The sequence below is a fragment of the Dromaius novaehollandiae genome, chromosome W (genome assembly GCF_036370855.1).
Source record: "Dromaius novaehollandiae isolate bDroNov1 chromosome W, bDroNov1.hap1, whole genome shotgun sequence".
NCBI classification, from domain to species: Eukaryota; Metazoa; Chordata; class Aves; order Casuariiformes; family Dromaiidae; genus Dromaius; species Dromaius novaehollandiae.
In genome coordinates, this window is record NC_088130.1 from 37,721,115 (window position 1) to 37,740,406 (window position 19,292).

At 36.5% G+C, this 19,292-nt stretch overlaps 1 protein-coding gene across 1 annotated transcript; it reads left to right on the forward strand.

Moving 5' to 3' along the window:
* The first annotated feature begins 1,193 nt into the window (after positions 1-1,193).
* On the forward strand, positions 1,194-16,937 carry LOC112992063 (centrin-3). The gene is made up of 5 exons (XM_026114929.2): positions 1,194-1,438; positions 4,374-4,509; positions 5,619-5,733; positions 8,477-8,668; positions 16,492-16,937. The coding sequence occupies exons 1-5, from the start codon at positions 1,422-1,424 to the stop codon at positions 16,533-16,535; spliced, it is 504 nt and encodes a 167-aa protein (XP_025970714.1). The 5' UTR covers positions 1,194-1,421; the 3' UTR covers positions 16,536-16,937.
* Positions 16,938-19,292: the final 2,355 nt, after the last annotated feature.

The following is a 19,292-nucleotide window of genomic DNA, read 5'->3' on the forward strand; positions in this document are numbered from 1 at the left end:
TATTGTGTCACAGACCAGTCTTGCCTGAGGTGGCACTTTTAAGTCACAGGGTTTTTTTTAAATCAGTGAAATGAACATTTCCCCCTCTCTTACTCCCACTCCTAGAACAGGTAGTGCTGCTGGCTTACTCGCTGGTTTGCAAAGCCTAAACATATTAACTGCAGCTAGAACTGGTACTATATATTGAGGTCTCTGATCCTGCAGTTCAGCATAACATGGATTGTTTCCTCCCAGAATTTATAAAGGATAAAACTTTTTATATTAACAACAGATGGTACATAGCAAGAACCACAGTAGCCACAGTAACTTTGCAAGGGGTGACAAAACAGGTTTCACACACATGATTTAAAGCATTTACTTTTAGGAAGGCAAATCCAACACCAAGTCAAAAAGGCTAGAAAAAACATTCCCATGTAACCATTTACATACATAGACAGATAGCTACATAGACAGAACTACGAAAACATGCTTAAGTCACATTCTCCCCTCAGATTTTTCTTGAGCTTTTATACAGCACTTTCAGTCCCCACCTTGAATTACAGCATTAAATAGTGGAAGCACAGAGCTATATTCTGTATCAATTCTCAACTGCCACAGAACTGGCCAATTCGCCAGTGACATACACACCGTTAACTAAGCGTCAATCTAACACCCTGCCTGACCCCCGGCACTAGAAGGCGAGCGTCGCCTCACAGAGCTCCTCCACCCTTCCGCTTGTGACTATTTTTTCAGACTCAAGATGGCGCCTTGTGATCCAGAGGCCAGAGCAAGGCGGATGGAGCACAGTCTTAGAATGTGGGCGGCTTTTCCGTGAAAGCCTCGGCACCTCCACGCTGAAGCCCTTTGTTTTTCTCTCTCCCCGATCGGAGAGGCGGTACTGCCGCTGCGAGGTGCGCCAGGCAGCCTCACCGCCGCACCGCTCGCAGCGCGCCCCCCAGGCCCCCCACCACAGCCCCCACGTTTCAAACGTAACCGCCCTCTTCCTCCACGTTCGAAGCGTAACCGCCTTCTTCCCCTAGCAACACCAGAGCCGCGCGGCATTCTAGGTAACCACGCCTCCTCACGAAACAACCAATAGAACCAACCAACCAACCAACCAACCCCCCCCCCGCTTGAGTGGCAGCCACCTCAGCCCGTAAATGGGCCCGTCGCGCGAGGAGGCGGGAAGAGCCTCCTTGGATAGCCAATCGGACGGCCGGCGGTTGGGCTAGGAGGGCCCGGGTTGGCGGGCCCGGCGTTGTACCGCGTTTCCAAGGGGAAGTGAGCGCGGTGCGGAGCGGTGTGCGCTGTGTGCCGGGCAGCGAAGCGAAGCGAAGCGAAGCGTAGTGCAGTGCAGTGCAGTGCAGTGCAGTGCAGTGCAGTGCAGTGCAGTGCGGTCCGGCCCGCTCCGCTCCGCTCTGGCCGGGCTTGGGGACGGGAGTATGAGCTTGTCCTTGAGGTCGGTACGGGCCGCGCCGGGCGGTTCCTCCCTCGCGCCGTTTGGGGGTGGGGGCGGCTGCGCCTGTGGTGACAGAGGCGAGCGGGAGGGTGGGGGCGAGGCGGCGGGAGCGGCCGGGCGCGCGCGCCGCGTCGGTGAAGGTCGATCGGCTGGAGCGTTAACGGTTTATGTCTGATCCCCTCAGGGAGGATCACTGCGCAGCCGGGCGGATTACGCCTGATCAGGGTCCTTCTAGAACCGTTTTTGCTTTGGAAGATTCACCTGATCGTTGAAAAATAATATCGTGCACCTTCAAAAAGCCTCTTCATAAACTTTAAGTTGATTTTTTTTTTCCTGGTGAGGAAGAAATAACACCAGAAGCACCTTAAGCAGCTATTCTTAAGCCTTTGGTTTTTTTTCATTAGGACTCACTATCTGTTGTAAAAAGAGGCTATGTCTTATAACTCCCATACCTCACAAATCCTTGTGTTCAAGCTTGTCTAGTACATTTATGTGGTATATGTGGTCCTTAATTCTCCAGTATAACAACTTTACTCTTCATATAGTAAAAGTGCTTGCAGCCAGAGCGGCACTGAACTACTCGAGTTCAAGTACTATTCAATTGACTAAAAAAATTCCTTTGTGCTAAACATTAAATAAACACTTGAGTAGACAGATCCTTCTTTCTGAAGAGTTCAACATTAATCTGCTTTCCAACTTCTAAATGGGTATGTTTCATCATCATGGCTCACAAAATGTGGGTTTTCCAGATCAGAGCAGCTCTCCCAGTTCTAGTTACATGGCCAGCTGAGTGTTATTTTAGTCCTTTCAAAAACTCTAGTAATCCAAAGCCTGTGTGAAATTAAACTGTCTCAATGGGCCTTTTAAGGGCTTCTCACTCTTTGAGGATCTTGTGCTGCGAGGTGGGTCCAGTTTGTGCAACTTGCATTTTCCTTGTATATATTTGGAATTTTCACCAGTATGGCTAAAGTGGTTGTTGAAAGCTGAGCTGCAACTGTATGTTTAATCTTTGGTTTTGTTTAAAATTAGCTAATGTTTTCCTTTAACAAAGGAAAAGAAAAAGCAGCTAATTAAAGGAGATGTGGAAAACAAATAATCTTCTTGAACAAGCAGTTTTCCATTCGCTCATCAGTGATTTTTGTGCATTTTACAGTAAATGATGTTGTATGCATTTCATTTCTGCTGCAAATAAACAAATGAATATCAAAATATTTCCTCCTGACGGCATTTAGAGTCATGCAGTAGTTCAGGTTGGAATGGACTTCTGGAAGTCATCTAGTCCAGCTTGCTCTTCAGAGCAGGTCAAACCTGAAATTAAATGAGTTTGCCCAGGCCCTTGTTCAGTTGAGTTCTGAAAACTTCTAAGGGTGGAGATTTTACAGTCTCCCAGGGCAACTGTTCCTGTGCATAATCATTCTCGTGAAAAATGTTTTTCCTTAGATCCAATTGCAGTTTTCCCCTGTTGCAACTTGTAGCTGTTGTTTCTTGTCCTTCCTCAGTGCATCTCTGAGAGCCTGTCTCTGTCTTGTGTAAAATAACCTTCAAAGTAATGGAAGACAGCACTCAGATTTCCCCCCTTACTTCCTCCCCCGCCGGCTAAACAAACCCAGCTCCCTCAGCTTCTCCTTGTACATCATGTGCTCCAGCCACCTAAGCATCCACGTAAGTTTCTGTTGTACTAAAGGGGTCCAAAATTGGATGTAATAGTTCAGATGTGGCCTCTTGATTGCAGAGTAGAGTGGACTGGTCACCGCAGTTAGCTACCATCACTGCAAAGGTGTGCTGCTAAGCTTCATGTACATACAGTTCTTCTGAGAGTGTACTTTGAGTGCTGACAGTCTCACTCATATCATCCATTACCTCAGATGCACTTCTTTTTGTAGAATTCCTGCTCTGAAATGGGCATCTTCCAAGCAATTACCCTGGATACAACAGTCGATCTTTCTGACATGAGTAAAGCACAGTTACAGCCATGACAAAATGTACACTTTGCTTGTTCCAAAGTATCCTTAATCTGTCCCATCCTTTCAGCAAGCATTCTTGTGAATTGAATATTCCATTGGATTATGCATAAATTCACTTTTCCTAATCCGCTGTAATCCATACATTCTATAATGCATACATCTTTCTAACAAGTATACTGTACTACATATTTCATAACCCTGTCTGTTGATTTTACGTGCATACTAATTCCATTCCATTTACGTATGAGCAACGTATGCTTTTTTCAACTGTCATTCCCAATATATGTGCCGTATATCTCCTGTCCCTATCATCTGAAAATTTAACCTTGTTTCGAGACTAGCCAAGGAGAAGAGGGCTATACTTGAGCAGTAGGTGCTGATTTTGTGCTTGAGGTTGTCTATTTTGTATGGACAAATGGAGCAATGAAGTCATTAGATTAATGTGTGTATAATTTAAAGGATTTCTAAAAATCCATATATACTGTTTATCTAAAAACTGTTTCTGATAACAGATATGTGGTAACTAACATCCACTTTAGCAGCCACACCACCCAATGATATGCCCAGTTAAGCCTCCAGCTGCATCTCTCTGAAAATTATTTCTCCTACAGTTTAGGAATAAAGTGGCTTCAGGAGCTGCATCATTTCAACTGCTGTTCAAGTTTGTAATCTCAAGTATCCCTTTTAGATAGGCATTTTTTCTATCTTCTTTTTTTTTTAAAATAATTTCTTAACCAAATCACTTCTGCTAATTTTATTTGGTGGAAGGATAGGGGATGTCATTCAGTCTTCACAAAGCTATTGTCTGTTTCAAGTATTATTTTAAACTGGGAGAAACTGGGAAAAGATTGGATGAGAAAGGCAGAATGATCTGTTATTATGGTGAGTTTCTTATTGATGGAAAAACATTATGTAGAGCCTTATCTTCCCAGTAGAAATCAGTTACATTGAGCTTCCTTTTTTTCATACAGGAATGAACTTTCAGTAGACAAAACTAAAAGGAAGAAAAGAAGAGAACTGACAGAAGAACAGAAGCAGGAAATTAAAGATGCCTTTGAGTTGTTTGATACAGACAAAGATAGAGCAATAAATTATCATGAATTAAAGGTAAAAGGAAGTACTTAATCTAACCTTCTGGCTCCATAGTTTGGCTTTATCAAGTAATTCAAGAATTACTTGAAAGAAGAAATGGTTTTTTTTTACTTTAATTCTTGTTACAGAAATGTCTATGTCTTAAAGGTACAGTAATTGTCTTTTTATTTCAGAGTTCAGGTACTTTATCTCTACTGGAAGCTGCAATGTGTTTGGTACTATTGGGATATATGCACTATTAATACACTTTGTCCAATTGCAGTATGCTTCGCTTGCATTCCCAGCAGTTGTGATTATTTGCAAAGATGTTTCTCAGCTGTCAGATTAGATACTGTGGCCCTGAAACAGCCAATGCTGTGGAAGAACAGAGATATATAAAATTAAGAAATACCTCCTTCTCTACGAAATCAGCACATGGCATAGATTTGTATAGGTTTATCCGCTAGGATTGTGGTTTTCTATTCATCGTTTAGCATATGTTCATAGGTTTGCAAGCAGTCAAGTTAGTTTGCGCTGAGAAATTACCATCTCAGTTGAAATGTGGAAGCTAAGGATGTACTCCTAACCTGATAAAAAAATAAAAAATCTTTGGTTAATGTTGTCCTAATGGCATCAGTGGAGAAGTAGTAAGTTAAGTAATTTCTAAGATGACTTATAAACCCGTGAAAAGGCATGCCCTCAGTATGAATATTAAAGAAGAATGATTTGAAGAATGGTTTTCAATATTATCATATTGAAAAAAGGACAGAGTTTCCCATTAGAATAACTGTGTTATAGCACCTGATTAAAGTGCTTGAAATATTTTTGAAAATGATTAAAAAAAAAAAAAAAAAAAAGCCACTTGTCCTAAGGAGCATTTGGTCCAGCTTATAAAATCCCTGAAAATGCGAAATGTTGTTGCTTCACTGTAACTTGATGTTCCACTTGCTATTACTAGTTTTAGATGATTTTATATCCAAAGCTTTTTTGCTTTTTTATTTTTTTTTATTTTACTTAATGTTCCTGTCCCACTGGTATACACATTTTGTATTGGGTAATAAGATACTTAACAAAAATAAAAATAAATTTCTTCTATCTATATTTTAATATTCATATATTGTTGTACTTCTGTTTTATTCCAAAAGGTGGCAATGAGAGCCTTGGGTTTTGATGTGAAAAAAGCCGACGTATTGAAAATACTTAAAGATTATGATCGAGAAGCAACAGGCAAGATCACCTTTGAAGATTTTAATGAAGTTGGTATGTATTTGATTGTGTACCTTGAGAAAAAGTAGGTAGAGAAGCAATACTTTGCATGCTTTTTCAATTACCTAGTACTATTAAGAAATGTGAAATTTCATTTCGTGTTTTTCTTAATAGAAGTGAATAGGAAGATAATTCTTGGTATACTAAATACTCAGTTGATATGTGGAGTTGAATCATAGGATCAGTATGAAAGGAGCTGGAGTATACATAGTCCTAATCTGTTTCAAACTTCTGCAAATGAAAAAGCTTTAACTTACAGATGTAGATATTCTTGTGCTGCTTCTGAATATTGTAGTTTTCTTCCTGTTGTGGATAAAGTGGTTGGGACTGAATTTCACGGGAAGAAGGGTATACAGATACAAACGGTAAGCATTTCATATATAACAAAGATAAGAGAAACTGAAGCAAATGTTAAATATTGTAAATCAAGGTTTTTCAGCTGTTGGTAAAATCAACAAATGTTTTCATCAGAAAACGAATTTTATTAACAATGGAATTTAATTAGGCTTGTTTTTATCTAAAAATCTTGTATTTTGCAAAGTTTTACATATTTTGAGTATGTAGTGATTGCAGAATTTTTAAATTTTGGGGATTAAATTTCTCAGAGATTTTGTTTGTTTACATATAACTTATACTTTTGTATACAGTTTTTATTTATGAAAATGTAACCTGGGATTCTTTCCATATACATCATGGGTTTATTTCTCTATTTTATTGTTCCATTCCATGTGTTTAAGGTATTAAATGTCTATAAAATTTCAGAAAAATCAGTGCTGTTCACATGTAGTTGCTTTTGGCTATGAAGAGCAATCTAGTTAATGTGGCAAATCAATTATCGATTGAAACATGTGGCAAACTTTAATAATTTAACAGGTTAGAATTGGAGAAAATACATTGTTGATGCCAGAAAATACTGCATCTCAGTTGTGTTTCCCGTTAGGGCAAATTATGTGTCAGAAGAGACCCAAAGATAAAGCCTGTGGGGAAATGTAAGTGACCACTGTCATTGCAGCTGATTTAAAGAAGCAAAACCAAAAAAACTTGGCAATGCATGTAAATGTGATAAATTATTTTCATGTAGGTATAATCTTTGGCCTATGATGGACTGGAGATCTTAGATCTGGGGAGTCTGGGAGAATACAACATGTCTCAACTGTTTACTCTCTCAAGGGTTGTGTTGTCCTTTTTTTCTTTTTCTTTTTTAAATCCTTGTGTTCAATGCTGTCATTGTTCATTAGTTCCTGTTTCTGGCCTATCTATCCGTATAGGTAGTCAATAAGTGCTGCGCAAAGCTAGGAAAATTCCTATAAGAAGCACAACATACAATATGGGAAGGTAATGTAATTGAACCTGTCCCGAGACTTGAATCAGATCGCAGTGCAGCTATGACATGATATATCCTTCACACAGAATTAAATGTGATGCCACTTCTAGAAGAAAGATCAGGGAGTTAGAGAAGATAGGTTACATAAAAAATAATTCTGAAGAGCTGGTTAAATATTGTGAAATAGTTGTTGAGCCATCAGTTTTCCATGATTTAACTTATGAAAAGGTGAAACTATTGTTAACTCTGTTCACTAATTTTCTTATCTATACAAATGCTACTTATGGTTTTAAAATATTACTGTATCGTTATACATTTCACATGGACCATTCCTACATTTGTCTTGTTTTGTACAGTCGCATCACCTTTGATATTTAGAGACCTAGTATTTTATTGTTCTTCAGATACTGCTGCAGTTATCTTTTTGCCGTAACAAGTAGAATTTTTAAACGATGTATGGTGTCATGCATAGATAGTTGTTTTAAATGAAAATATTTAAATTTAATCTAAATCTGAAGGATTTATATATACATTTAAACCTCATTGATATAGTGAGCGTATATGAGCTTGAATCTAATTTTTTCCTATCAAGTTCACTAAACCAGAGAAGGCATTCCATCTGCAAACACTAGCAGATTCTAAGTGGTTCTCTATGCACCAGCAGGGATGACGTGTTTTTAATGGCTTGATGAAAGTCATAAATAGCAAGACTAGCAGGTACAAAGATGTGAAGATGTTTACAGATGGTTCCAGAAATGTCTGAAATAATTACTAGTAAAATATTTTTATTTGTCAAGTTATTTAGTCTGTCTTTTCTGTTATAGAAGCTGACAAATGGAAATGATAAAAGAAGTAATCAAGACCGATGAATCCTTTCAGAATTAACATCTTGCTGGTCACAGTAGTGTCCCTTTGATAAACAATGGGCTTAGGTTTTGTTGTTTTTTTGTTAGTGAAGATTTATATCTAAAAGAGAGGGTCAGTATGAGTGCTTTTCATTGCTCAGTGTTGTTCACTATTCTCTGCAAGTCAAAATTCTATCATATCATAACATTTAAAGTCAACAGATTCACATGCGTCTGCATCTGTCAGAGTTGATCTTTTGTTCTGAATTTTAAGTTTGGAACAGACTAGGAGTGTTCCTGCTGGAGAGTGTATCAAAAGCCTGAGTATGTCTAAATTGCCACGTAGGCTTTGACCATAACTGGTATGTCCCAAAGAGATATGGGAAAAGAGAAAGTGAGAAAGGTCAAATAACAGCCAAACAAACATGTGTATTGGACTGAAATAGGTAAAAATGGAAGAGCAGATCAAATCTGAAGTGTTCATTCTTCATGTTCTCTCTTTCTGCTAATGTCATTCTCAGTTTACCCTTCAGAGTTTCTTAGTCTAACTTCAGTTTTTTCCTTACAGTGACAGACTGGATGTTGGACAGAGATCCACAAGAAGAAATACTGAAGGCATTCAAACTGTTTGATGATGACGATTCTGGTAAAATAAGTCTGAGAAACCTGCGCCGGGTTGCAAGAGAACTTGGTGAAAATATGACTGATGAAGAATTGAGGGCTATGATTGAAGAATTTGATAAAGATGGAGACGGAGAAAGTAAGTGTTAAGAGGGAAATTCCAACATAGCCTGTTCTTAATTTTCTCCCCATTTTAAATGTGGTCTTATTCTGTAAATGACTGAAATCTGCAGCATTACCTTCTTTGATTTTCTTCTAAATGATTTCAGATCAAACTTGATTTAGCTGACAGACAATGGAGGCTGTTATTTTTGATAGTTGCTAGTCTGGGAACTACATTTCAGAGTCTAAAAATCAAGTTGCATTCTCTGCCCTTAAATTCACCAGTAACTCCTATTCAGCTTGCTGCTACTAAAAGATTGGTAAAAGTGTAGTTGAAGGTGGAAGTAATTGAATTGGTACATGGGAAGTTCCATCCATTTCTAACTACACTGCGTTTTTATTTCCATGTAAATTAATAAAAGGGTTAAAGGGCTAAGTTTCTCACTGATGTGATCATCTAGTCCAGTGTTTCTCAAGTGCTAATGTGCCAGTGTTGTGGTTTCTATATGTTAGTGAGATGGGGAGAAATAAGCTAATGAACCATGCTGGACTTACCTTGGGTCCATGCAGGATCAGCTTGGATGGGTCTTGAACATGCTTTTGGAAGTAAGAGTGCTGAAGAACGGTATGAAAAATGGTTCTGGGCAATGAGCAAGATCCATATAGTGTGCTGCAGAAGAGATTTATTAGCTAGATAAGAATTAATAAACAAATGCAATTTGATACTATGCTCGTTAAATCTCCCTGAGCACTGAAACTTGTGGGGTTTTTTTCCATTAGCTTAAACCCCCCCCCCTATATTTACACCAGAAAGCTTAATACTTGTATTTCAGAGACCACTCACTTCAGCCCATCTGCATAGACAGTGTATTGCTAATAGTCATGGAAACCTCCTGCAGAGCTTTTCTTGCATGATGGCTACCAATATCTGAGATTTCCCTAGCAGTTCACTTTTTCAGTTGCAATACCATTTCTAGTTGTGAGCCACCTCATCTGTTGGGCTTAACTCTCACTACTAGTGTTGTTTTTTGTTTTTTGTTTTTTCAAAAAAAAAAGTTGCATCATTGTCAGCCTTGTGACAGATGCCGCTCCCCCCTGTTGTGCTTGTGATAGCTCTTATTCCACACTTGGGAATGCAGCTCCAAGTTTGGCAATTGTTGACCTGCCCTTGCTTGCACTTACTCAAATACTGAAACAAAAAACCCTGTTCTTTCAAGAGGTACAGTGAGACATTTAAATATGGCCCAGTGCTGTGGGAATATGAAGGTTGTGTTCCATTTCAGTGGTGTAAATATGGAGCCTATAGGCAGAGATTGTAAAAGTTAGTGTTTCAACTGCCATAACAGTGTTATTGTTACTGTTACTATAAAATTCAGTGTATTGTTGAGAAGAGTGTGACTTCTTTCCTTTGGAGATCCTGTCTTCTGATAGCTATCTATAAGTCTCAGGCCATGATTTCATGATAAATCCAAGCTGCATAATTCTGATGTTCCTCCACACTCCCAGCTGTGTCTTCCCACTCCTTTCTTGCACTGGCAATATCTGATCCCATAGGATAGATGTTTAAAGGAGCTAAGCCAGCAGCAAACTAATTATTTAGGTTTTTAAGTATTATTTTTCTTCCTGTTTAGATCCGTAAACTCACTCACTGCTTGACCAGATTTTCTTGGGGCTTTATTGTGAGACAATGGAGTTCTTTTTTTCTCAAAGCATTTCCTATAGGATCATTGAAAGAGATCAGTATACTGAGATCTATCTGCAAATCCTGTTTTCAGGCACTTATCTGTATGCAGTGGCACACAGGGTTTCAGCTGTGAATTCCAGTAGACAGGAGGATACTTACTTATCTCCTTTTCAGCAGCTGTATAGCAAACAGGGAGTAATGTTTGTTTTCTCCAGCCATTAGATTGATTTCTAGTCTAGGTAGATACTTCTGTTTTAAGGTTATTGTACTTATAAAAGGAGTGACTGTAATAACATTGCATTGCTAACAGTACCTGCTTTTTTCTGAAATCTTCAAAATAGCCTTAGTGGAAGATCTCTTTCTACACGTGTCTTTAGCCTCTCATTTTGTCTTTTTTGAAGAGGTAGCCGTAGAGGTGAGCAAGAGTAGAAAAAGTCAGCCTACAAACATATTTTGTTCTTGGTTGCTCTCCTGAGGCTGCCAGCTGAGATGCCAGAATGATGATCAAGGATGTTTTTTATCATCTGGCTGTTTGGTCACTAGAAATTGAATGTCATTAGAAACTGAATGTAGACCATTAGCTTCTTTCAGGAAGGTTGCTGAGTCACAGTTATTTTGGATCAGTGCTCCATTTCTGAATTCAAATTGATGACCTAAGAGTGAATGGCTCAGTTTCCTTTTATTTGTTCATCCATTCATTCTTCTCGTTAGCGTAGTCAAGCACGAGATTGAATGTGGAAGATTGACAGCATAATGTTTATATATGGTGCTGTTTATCCTTAAGGTTCTGTGTGTTTTCTGTTCTTTAAAGAAAACTGATGCTGTTGCTAGCTTTTTAAGATTCATTTTGGAAAAAAGTAAATAATCCTATGATTCACTGTTCCATTTAGCTTCAAACATCTGGGTCATGTAACAAAATTTTTCTGTCATCTAATTCTCCTTCTTTGCCTGCCAAGAAAAAAAAATGGAATTATTAGTTGGTAGCATTTTTAATGGATAATTTAAATATGGAAATAATGCCACTTGTGTTTTAACACTCTTCTTACACTTGAAAGATTGTTTTGCTCATAGCAAGATAAGGTCTATTGCTATCCATGTTACCTTGAACTTTTAGGCACTTTTAGTCAGAACTTCTAGTTCTTCCAGCTAAACCAGTGAGCTGTACTGGTATGCCGTACTTAGGTTTCTGTAAAAGAAAATATTCTTGAAATATTTGTGTCTGCATTTGCAAGGTAAATTGTTTTATTTCCGTATTCCTAGTCCTTGGGGATGACTTCTGTTTTGGAGGATGACTGTTTTTAGAAACTCCAGGGTATAAGTTCATGCAGCTTTTGATTTTTGTAAATCTATCTCTAAGAAACGTGATGCAGTCTTAGGTCTCAGATTCTGGCATAGAGTTAGAAGAAAGCTTCACTGGAATAATGTTCTCCCTTAACTCTCCAGACTCCAAGTCAACATTTACTTAATAATACATGGGATAATAGTTACTTATTTCATGATCATATGTGTCATGGTGTTGAGGGAAATCTGAAGCTACTAGGCAAGACTGTGATTGCTTCTGATTTCATTGTGCATAACTCTTGCAAATACATCTCAAGTCTGAGAAGGGTTACCCGGATAATTGAGAATTGTCACTACTTTTCTCTTTCCAGTTGGTTTGAATGTTACAAAACTTGTTAATCATTATAATATTATATTCCCACTTTGCAATATTATTGAACAAAGATGTCAGAGGATATTTCGGGGGGGATATTTGGCTTTGTGGTTCTTTGAAACTTCCTTTGGCTTCCAGTTTTGGTATCTGTGCAGTACTGGAACTGGCTATGGAATATTTCTGGAACAGTCTATAGAAATTATATCAGAAAGAGATTGGTTGGTATAAATACTGTAAGCATACTTAATTTCTGTTTCATTTGTTTTCATTTCTTATTAAGCAGGTAGGAGACAGTCAGTCTCAATAGGCTACTTTGGGGAGGAAATTTCTTTTTCTTTCCATTCTGTATTTTTCGGTAGTGCATCATGTAACTAGGCAACACCTGAAAGAATCTCCTCCACCTTATTAATCTGTCATTTTTTTTCTATGTACTGGAGAAATTAAAAGGCCTCAATACTTTGTGGAAATGTCTTTCATACCTCTTTTGTAGAGTTGATTTGCTTTTCCCATGAATCCATTCTTTCCCTGATCTCAAGGTAGAAGTAACCAATTCGAAACAACCTAGCACACACTTTGGCTAGCTGTATCTTGAACTTGTTCTGTAAGTTGAAAATACAGTCAAGAGGTAAAGATTGTTCATTCTGTCTCTTTGATAATACCCAAAATCTGATTCTTGTGCGTGACCTTGGGACATCCTCAGCTGCTGGAAAGTACAGGATACCAACCTGAACCTCCATGCAGAGATGAGTGTAGTATATTCTGAATAACAGGCCTGTTTGATTACTGTGAGAAAGTATTTTTGACTCTAAAAGTTATAATTAAAGAATATCACTTTCAATTTGATATGAAGCAAAATACACAGGTCATATATTTTGGTAATTTTTCATACATTTCAGTGCTTGATGTCCTACTTGCAGGTTTATAGCTGAAGAAGTGAAAAGAATGTGATACTCTAGCTGTTGCATTTTATCCCATTCTGTGTCTAAAATATGCCCTCTGATCAGTAATGTCCTGGAGTAGCAACACAGAAATAGGAAGAATGCTTTGACATTCATTTGGTTCTTCACATTAGACTGACGTGCTGAGAGCATCCGACGCGCCTGTAGGCTTACTTACAAAGGAGGGCGTTGTATCATGCTGCAGCGATCATTTAGACTGATGGAGGACTATACTTCCTGGATAGTTGTCTCGACTTGAGGATTGTTCGGGGGAAAGGCTTATAAAATCACTTAAAGATTTTCTGGATTCTGAGAAGGTGAAAAGAAGCTGTAATTTTTTTCAGACTGTGGGAGTAGTTAAACACCGGAACCTCAGAGACATTCAGAGCTTAACTGACAGGGCCTGAGCAATCTGGTTTAGTTGACCCTGCTTTGAGCAAGGCATTGGGCTATAATTTGAGGGTTATTGGGTTCAGTAAGTTGAAAAGTATTTAAAATTCACAAGAGTAATGTATTTCTTAGCATGGTGTAATGCATTTGATATCTTTTAATAGGCTTAGCATATTCACAGAAATCGATCGTCTAAATGTGGAATTAAACGAAATTCAGAACTTACTCTCTGTTAAATACTAATGAAGATACGTATTTACTTTGATTGTAGATATGGGAAATGAAGAACTCTGTGTAAGACTCGGTAAAGTCTAGCGAATGGTGACTTCAAAAGCAACAGCAGAGGAGAATTTCTGTGCCATGTAGGAACATAGTTTTAACCCAACCTAGCAAATTGTCCCTCTTCCCTGACATTCTTACTACTTGAGGCATGGCATTGGCACATTATTATTACTATTTCTATATTAATAATTTCAGGTGGTTTATGAAGCCAGGCAGTAGCATATATAAAGTTGTATGTGAGTATGATGGCATAAAGCTGCTATCAGTGTTAAAGTATTGTCTCCTGCCATTGCTTTGGTGTACTGACTATCTGTTTATATAAAACCAGAGGTAACTTTTTTTTTTTTTTTTTTTTTTTTTACTGTTCTAGCTTCCAAGATATATTTCTTAATTTTTAAGGATTAATTTACACATGTGTTTCTGTAGGAAAAAATTACAATCCCCAAAATCATTTTAATTACACCTATTTCATTTATGAACCACACAGAACAATTAGGCTGCAAGCCTGGTTGTAGTGTCAGTCATGTGACCTAAACAAATAAGTAATATCACTGCCAAAGGAAAGTGATGTTTTCGTCTTTTAATTCTTAGTGGCTTTGCCAGACATTTGACTCACACTTTAGTTATTATCTTTTAGGGAGCAGCTAGATTTTGCAGTTGCTTAGGCATCTTGCCAGGAACGTGTGTGGCTACATGTAATTTCTTTTCCTGCAACTAAAGTGATTGAGTTTCATCTGTGAATTTACGTTTAATGTGGCTTACTGAAAAGCTACCTTGGACTCCAAGTATATCCTTAAGACAACTACCATCAAGAAAGTTCATGTATGCTGAGAGTAGCCCTCTCTTCATCATGTAAAGAGTGAAATTGGAAATTATGTTAAATAAGATAACTTGTAAGTATTTTTTCATGCAATTGACTGACTTCAATATGTAATCTTTTTCCATATGCAAATTTTTATGTATAACTCTTGAAGTAATTTTATAATCTCAACAAGTGAAAATAGATCGTAATATGGTATTTAGTGGTGCTTTTTGACCAGTATAACTAAATCAAAAAGGTTTCATTTTTTTTAAGTAGTAAAGCTTTAATCGATTATTCCAAAGCCTGGAAAATAAAATTCCATACTTTTTTGGTTTTCACGGTAACTGATCAAGAATTGAACTCTCCCTGAATATAAAGAACTATAAAGAGGCAAAATGGGCCAAGAAATATGTTTTATTTTCTTAAATGAGTTCTTTTTCCTCCCTTCAACCTTTAATTTTTAGGAAGAAACAGATAAATATTCATACACATAAATATCCTGTATATTTTTTTCCAATCATCTATTTTTTTTTAATCTTTGTTATAAATTTTGGCCTGTGCACCAAATATATTCCCACTTTTTAATTGTTGTAGCTGTCTCTCAGCTCTTTCAGACCTTCTCAGTATGTACATTTTATTTCAAAATTATGATGAGAATTAGTATTAATGATTTATGTTAGATCATTGCTAACTACTATATTCTACGAAGAAAAATGCATTAAAATACAATTAACATGGAAAAGAGATATCAGTATATAAGGGAGAAATTACAGGAATATTGTAATTATCTGAACCCAAAATATTTAAATTTTAAAAAGTATAGAATAATGATTATATCTGAAAAAATTTAATTGGGCAGAGCTGTGGAAATACCTTTTTTAAGGTCATACAGACAACCTAGATCTTACCTGTAGTAAAACATGATGTAACTGTGTGATTGACTGACAGTTCAGAGTATTTGGTCCTAAACTAAATTAAACTAAATTTAAAGTTGATTCATATTTTCTGAAATGTGTCACAGCAGGACAGATTTAAGTTTATTTTTATCCTTTTTAACATAGTTGAATTTGAATTTTCCTTCAACTATAGATGTAATACTTAATTTTCAGGGCTTTGTTTAGGAATAATTTGGGCACAGGGCTGTGACAAATAATTGTCAGGGAGAATTCTTCATACATGTATGGCCACCTCTGTACCACTGACTCATTCTAACTATTCCCCATTACAGTAATTAGTTGCAGAGAGAGTATGCTCATTGGTTAAATCTTTTACAGTGGCTCTGTTTTAACATATGAGTAAGGTCAATAGCTCAGGTATAAGTGCAGCAAAAATAATTAATGACTGCTAATTAATTTATTATTATGGCTTAATTTCTTCAAGTACATTTGTGTAAAATTTCAGTTAATTATAACTGAAGAATGAAGAAAGTTCAGAGAGAAAAAAAGCTTGTCAGAAATCCATTTTAATTCTAGCTAATTTATGGAATCATTACTAGTGATCTTAAAATTCATATTGTATTTAGCAAGTATTATGTGTTTGAGAGGGAGAGGAATAGCATGAGTTTTTTTTATACACAAAGGTCTGAATCATTATTTTAAGAACAAAACAATATTATGAAAATTTAGGTTGTTGCATTCTTGTTAGAGGCACAAAGAATAAAAAATAGCAACCAGTTTTAACATTATTATAACTTAAAAAAAAAATCTTAGAATTATAAGCAAAGTATTACATTTTTGCTTAGCCATCATTCTAAATACTTTTCCGAATGTTTTTCTTTCTTTTTTCTCTTTTAGAATATTTTTACTTTCATAATTGTACGGAAATAATAGCTTATTATATATGAGCTAAATTCTGGCTTAAGTGCCATGCATAATTAAGCTTGCATTCTGGCTTTATCGTTTTACATTAACAAAAAAAAAAAAAAAAGTGAAAACTCTTCAGAAGCAAAAAATGCAGATTTGTATTTATAAACTGTAGTTAGCAATGGATCAGACCCAAAGAGTACAACTGGGAAACCTTTACGTAAAAGGTATAATAGAGATATAAATTATTTTATTCTGTGGCTTATGATTGTTTGCTGATCATCTAATAATTTTCTCTTTTATTACAGTCAATCAGGAAGAGTTCATTGCTATTATGACCGGAGATATTTAACATTGTAAGAGAAGAAATGAATTCAGCACAAAGAAGAGCGGAATCATTGGCAGCTACCGTTACAATATTTTGTATATCTGTTCAGATCTGTAGCTGGAGTCTCGCAGAAAGTTATTTTCCTCACAGGACCAAAAAGAAAACAGGTTTTGTGTACTGATACTTCAGTATTTTGTATCATTAAATAATATCACTAGAATAATTGATACATCATTTTAGAGTAAGTAATGATACATTTCCAAATGTTTGAGTACTCATTTGTAAAATAGCTTTGTACAAGATTTTTAAATTAAATCATACTATAGAACCTTTTGAAGTTGACTTTGTGTTAGCATTAGCTGTGGCCTTAGTTTTGATATATAAAGTTTGACAAACTTCCATTTTAATAAAATGTTCTTTACTGTTGCTACTTGAAAGTCGTTTTTTTGTTGTTGTTGTGTTTTTTTTTTTTTTTTTTTTGAAGTTTAATCTGAACTGGACTATACTTTCTTCAAAAAAGTATACATTTTGTTTTATATATAGGCTTGCGTTTCCCCTCTTCTATATGAATGGTAGCATTAAATGAACAAGCATTTTCATCTTTACAGTTGAATTTTACTATCTCTGCATCACCCCTATGTCGTGGCAGAGGGCAGGTGACTATGCATTATGATAAACTGTATCAAAAAATGTACTTAAGTTGTCCAAATGTCAGCCAGCAGCTCTCTTCATAGATGTGTATATATGCGGCTTTGATATCTGTGGAAACAATGACAATTGTTTATGATGACCAGGTGCTCTTCCTCCAGTACCTAGTTAGGACAAAAGCATAGCATGGAATGAACTCTTAAAGCAGTTGGGGGAAAAAAAAAAGTGTGTGTGTGTGTGTGTGTGTGTGTGTGTGTGTGTGTGTGTGTGTATATATATATATATATATATATGTGCATATATATATACACACACATATATATATATACATATATATATATTTCTATCTTGCAAGTTGTTTTCCGGAAGAATTCTCATAGAGTGAGCTTTTTATAGATTTCTTCTATATTGGTTGTAGTTTCTTCCTTTTTAAATTTCAAATTAATTTCTCCTTCTTTATGTACCAGAGAATGTAACTTATCTTGCTTAATCCTTTGTTCTTTTCTTTTTTGTTAGAAAACAAGCTACTTTTTAACTGTCAATAATCCTGGGGTTATGAACATGTTTGCCCTGCACAAACAAACAGAGCTTGCAGTTTATTGGAGACAGAAGTTAAGGCCATCAAAGTTAATAGATTTTTTCCTATTATTTTTCAAGTGTGTATTGTAACATTCCTATCTGTGAAATACTGTGTTGCTTCCTTTTAAGCCGTCAATATCAATCCCTTCATACAGATGGTTATAGCAATTCAGAATGATTTGCAGTAGCTTCATCTCACTGACTAAGTCACATGAATAGACACCTGTAGAACCTCAGTGCAGTATGTGACTGTTGACTGGGATTTTCTTGCTGGATAATGCTTATTCAGAGAGAAGTCTTTCGAGCAGTCTTTGCTAGGAAGGGATGTTCTTTCTATTTAGATATTTTCATTTTGATTATAGCAACCGAATCTGTGAAAATACAAGCAGGAAAAATGGTAGGAATAAAACTACTATGGAGCTTATGGGGGTGAAGGAGAAATGGACTCTGGTATTTGCTGGGAATTTCAGCCTTCTTAATATTCAGTTAATGCCTTAGTCTTAAAATTTGATGGAAGCTTCCTCTGTGTTGCATCTGGGGCTGATTTTATAAGCAGGTTCTCTCTCAAGCAGTATACAGCATTACATATTTGCAGGATGAAGATCAGTGTTTATGAAGAAAAATTCTGCTACATATAGCATGGACGTACTTTCTTTCATTTATATTCATTTCAGTAAGGAAGTAGGGAAAGATGAAAAACAAGTTAGGGTAAGGATTCCATCATACAAGAGAAAATCTTTCTTGGGAATAAATATAGCAAGCTTGTCACAAGTCAAGTAAAATGATTTAGAATTCAATAGCAAAGCCACATAAAACTTAAAGAAAAGAGGAAAAAAACCTACCCCTTAACCAGTATTTTGCAATCCTAGCAGATTTGTCTTGGAAGGGAGTGTTCAAGGCAAAGTTTTGTTTTTTGGGACTGAGCCTATGAATTACTCTCAACAAGTATTTTCTAGGAACAATAAAGGTACAGTCTTTTTCAGTAGTTACTGGTTTTGCTTTTAACTTCTTAATGTAAACTATTTCAGGAACATTTTTATATTCTGCAAACAGTGAAAGTAATTTAGAACTTAAAAAGGTCCCTCAGTAGTTATCCAAAACACTTCTTCCTGAGCATCTTACCTTTATTCTAAGTCTTCCAGTTTTCTAATATTTTACCGTAGCTGTCGAATGACTTTCTGGAGGGATGTTACTGTTCTGTTCCTCAGTAGATGATTCATTGATTATTTCTTGATACGTGTCTTTATAACTCTTACAGCTGGATGCACTCTATCTCTTCTGGTTTGAGGCCTTATCCCCTGGCTTTTGCAATATATTTTTAAAACTTATTTTATTTTTACTGATTTGGCATGTAGGAGCACTTGTTATGGGCTAGATAACAATTGTGCAAGGCTCTGTAAGCACAGGCCAGTGAACTGGAGAGCTCTCATAAATTGTTCAGACTGCAAGAGTGGCACAGAAGGAAATAAAAAGCAAAGAAACAATCAATGTAATATTCAGTGATACTGTCTCAGTGTTTGACCTTGTTTTTTTTCTCTGCATGTTGGTGTTTGG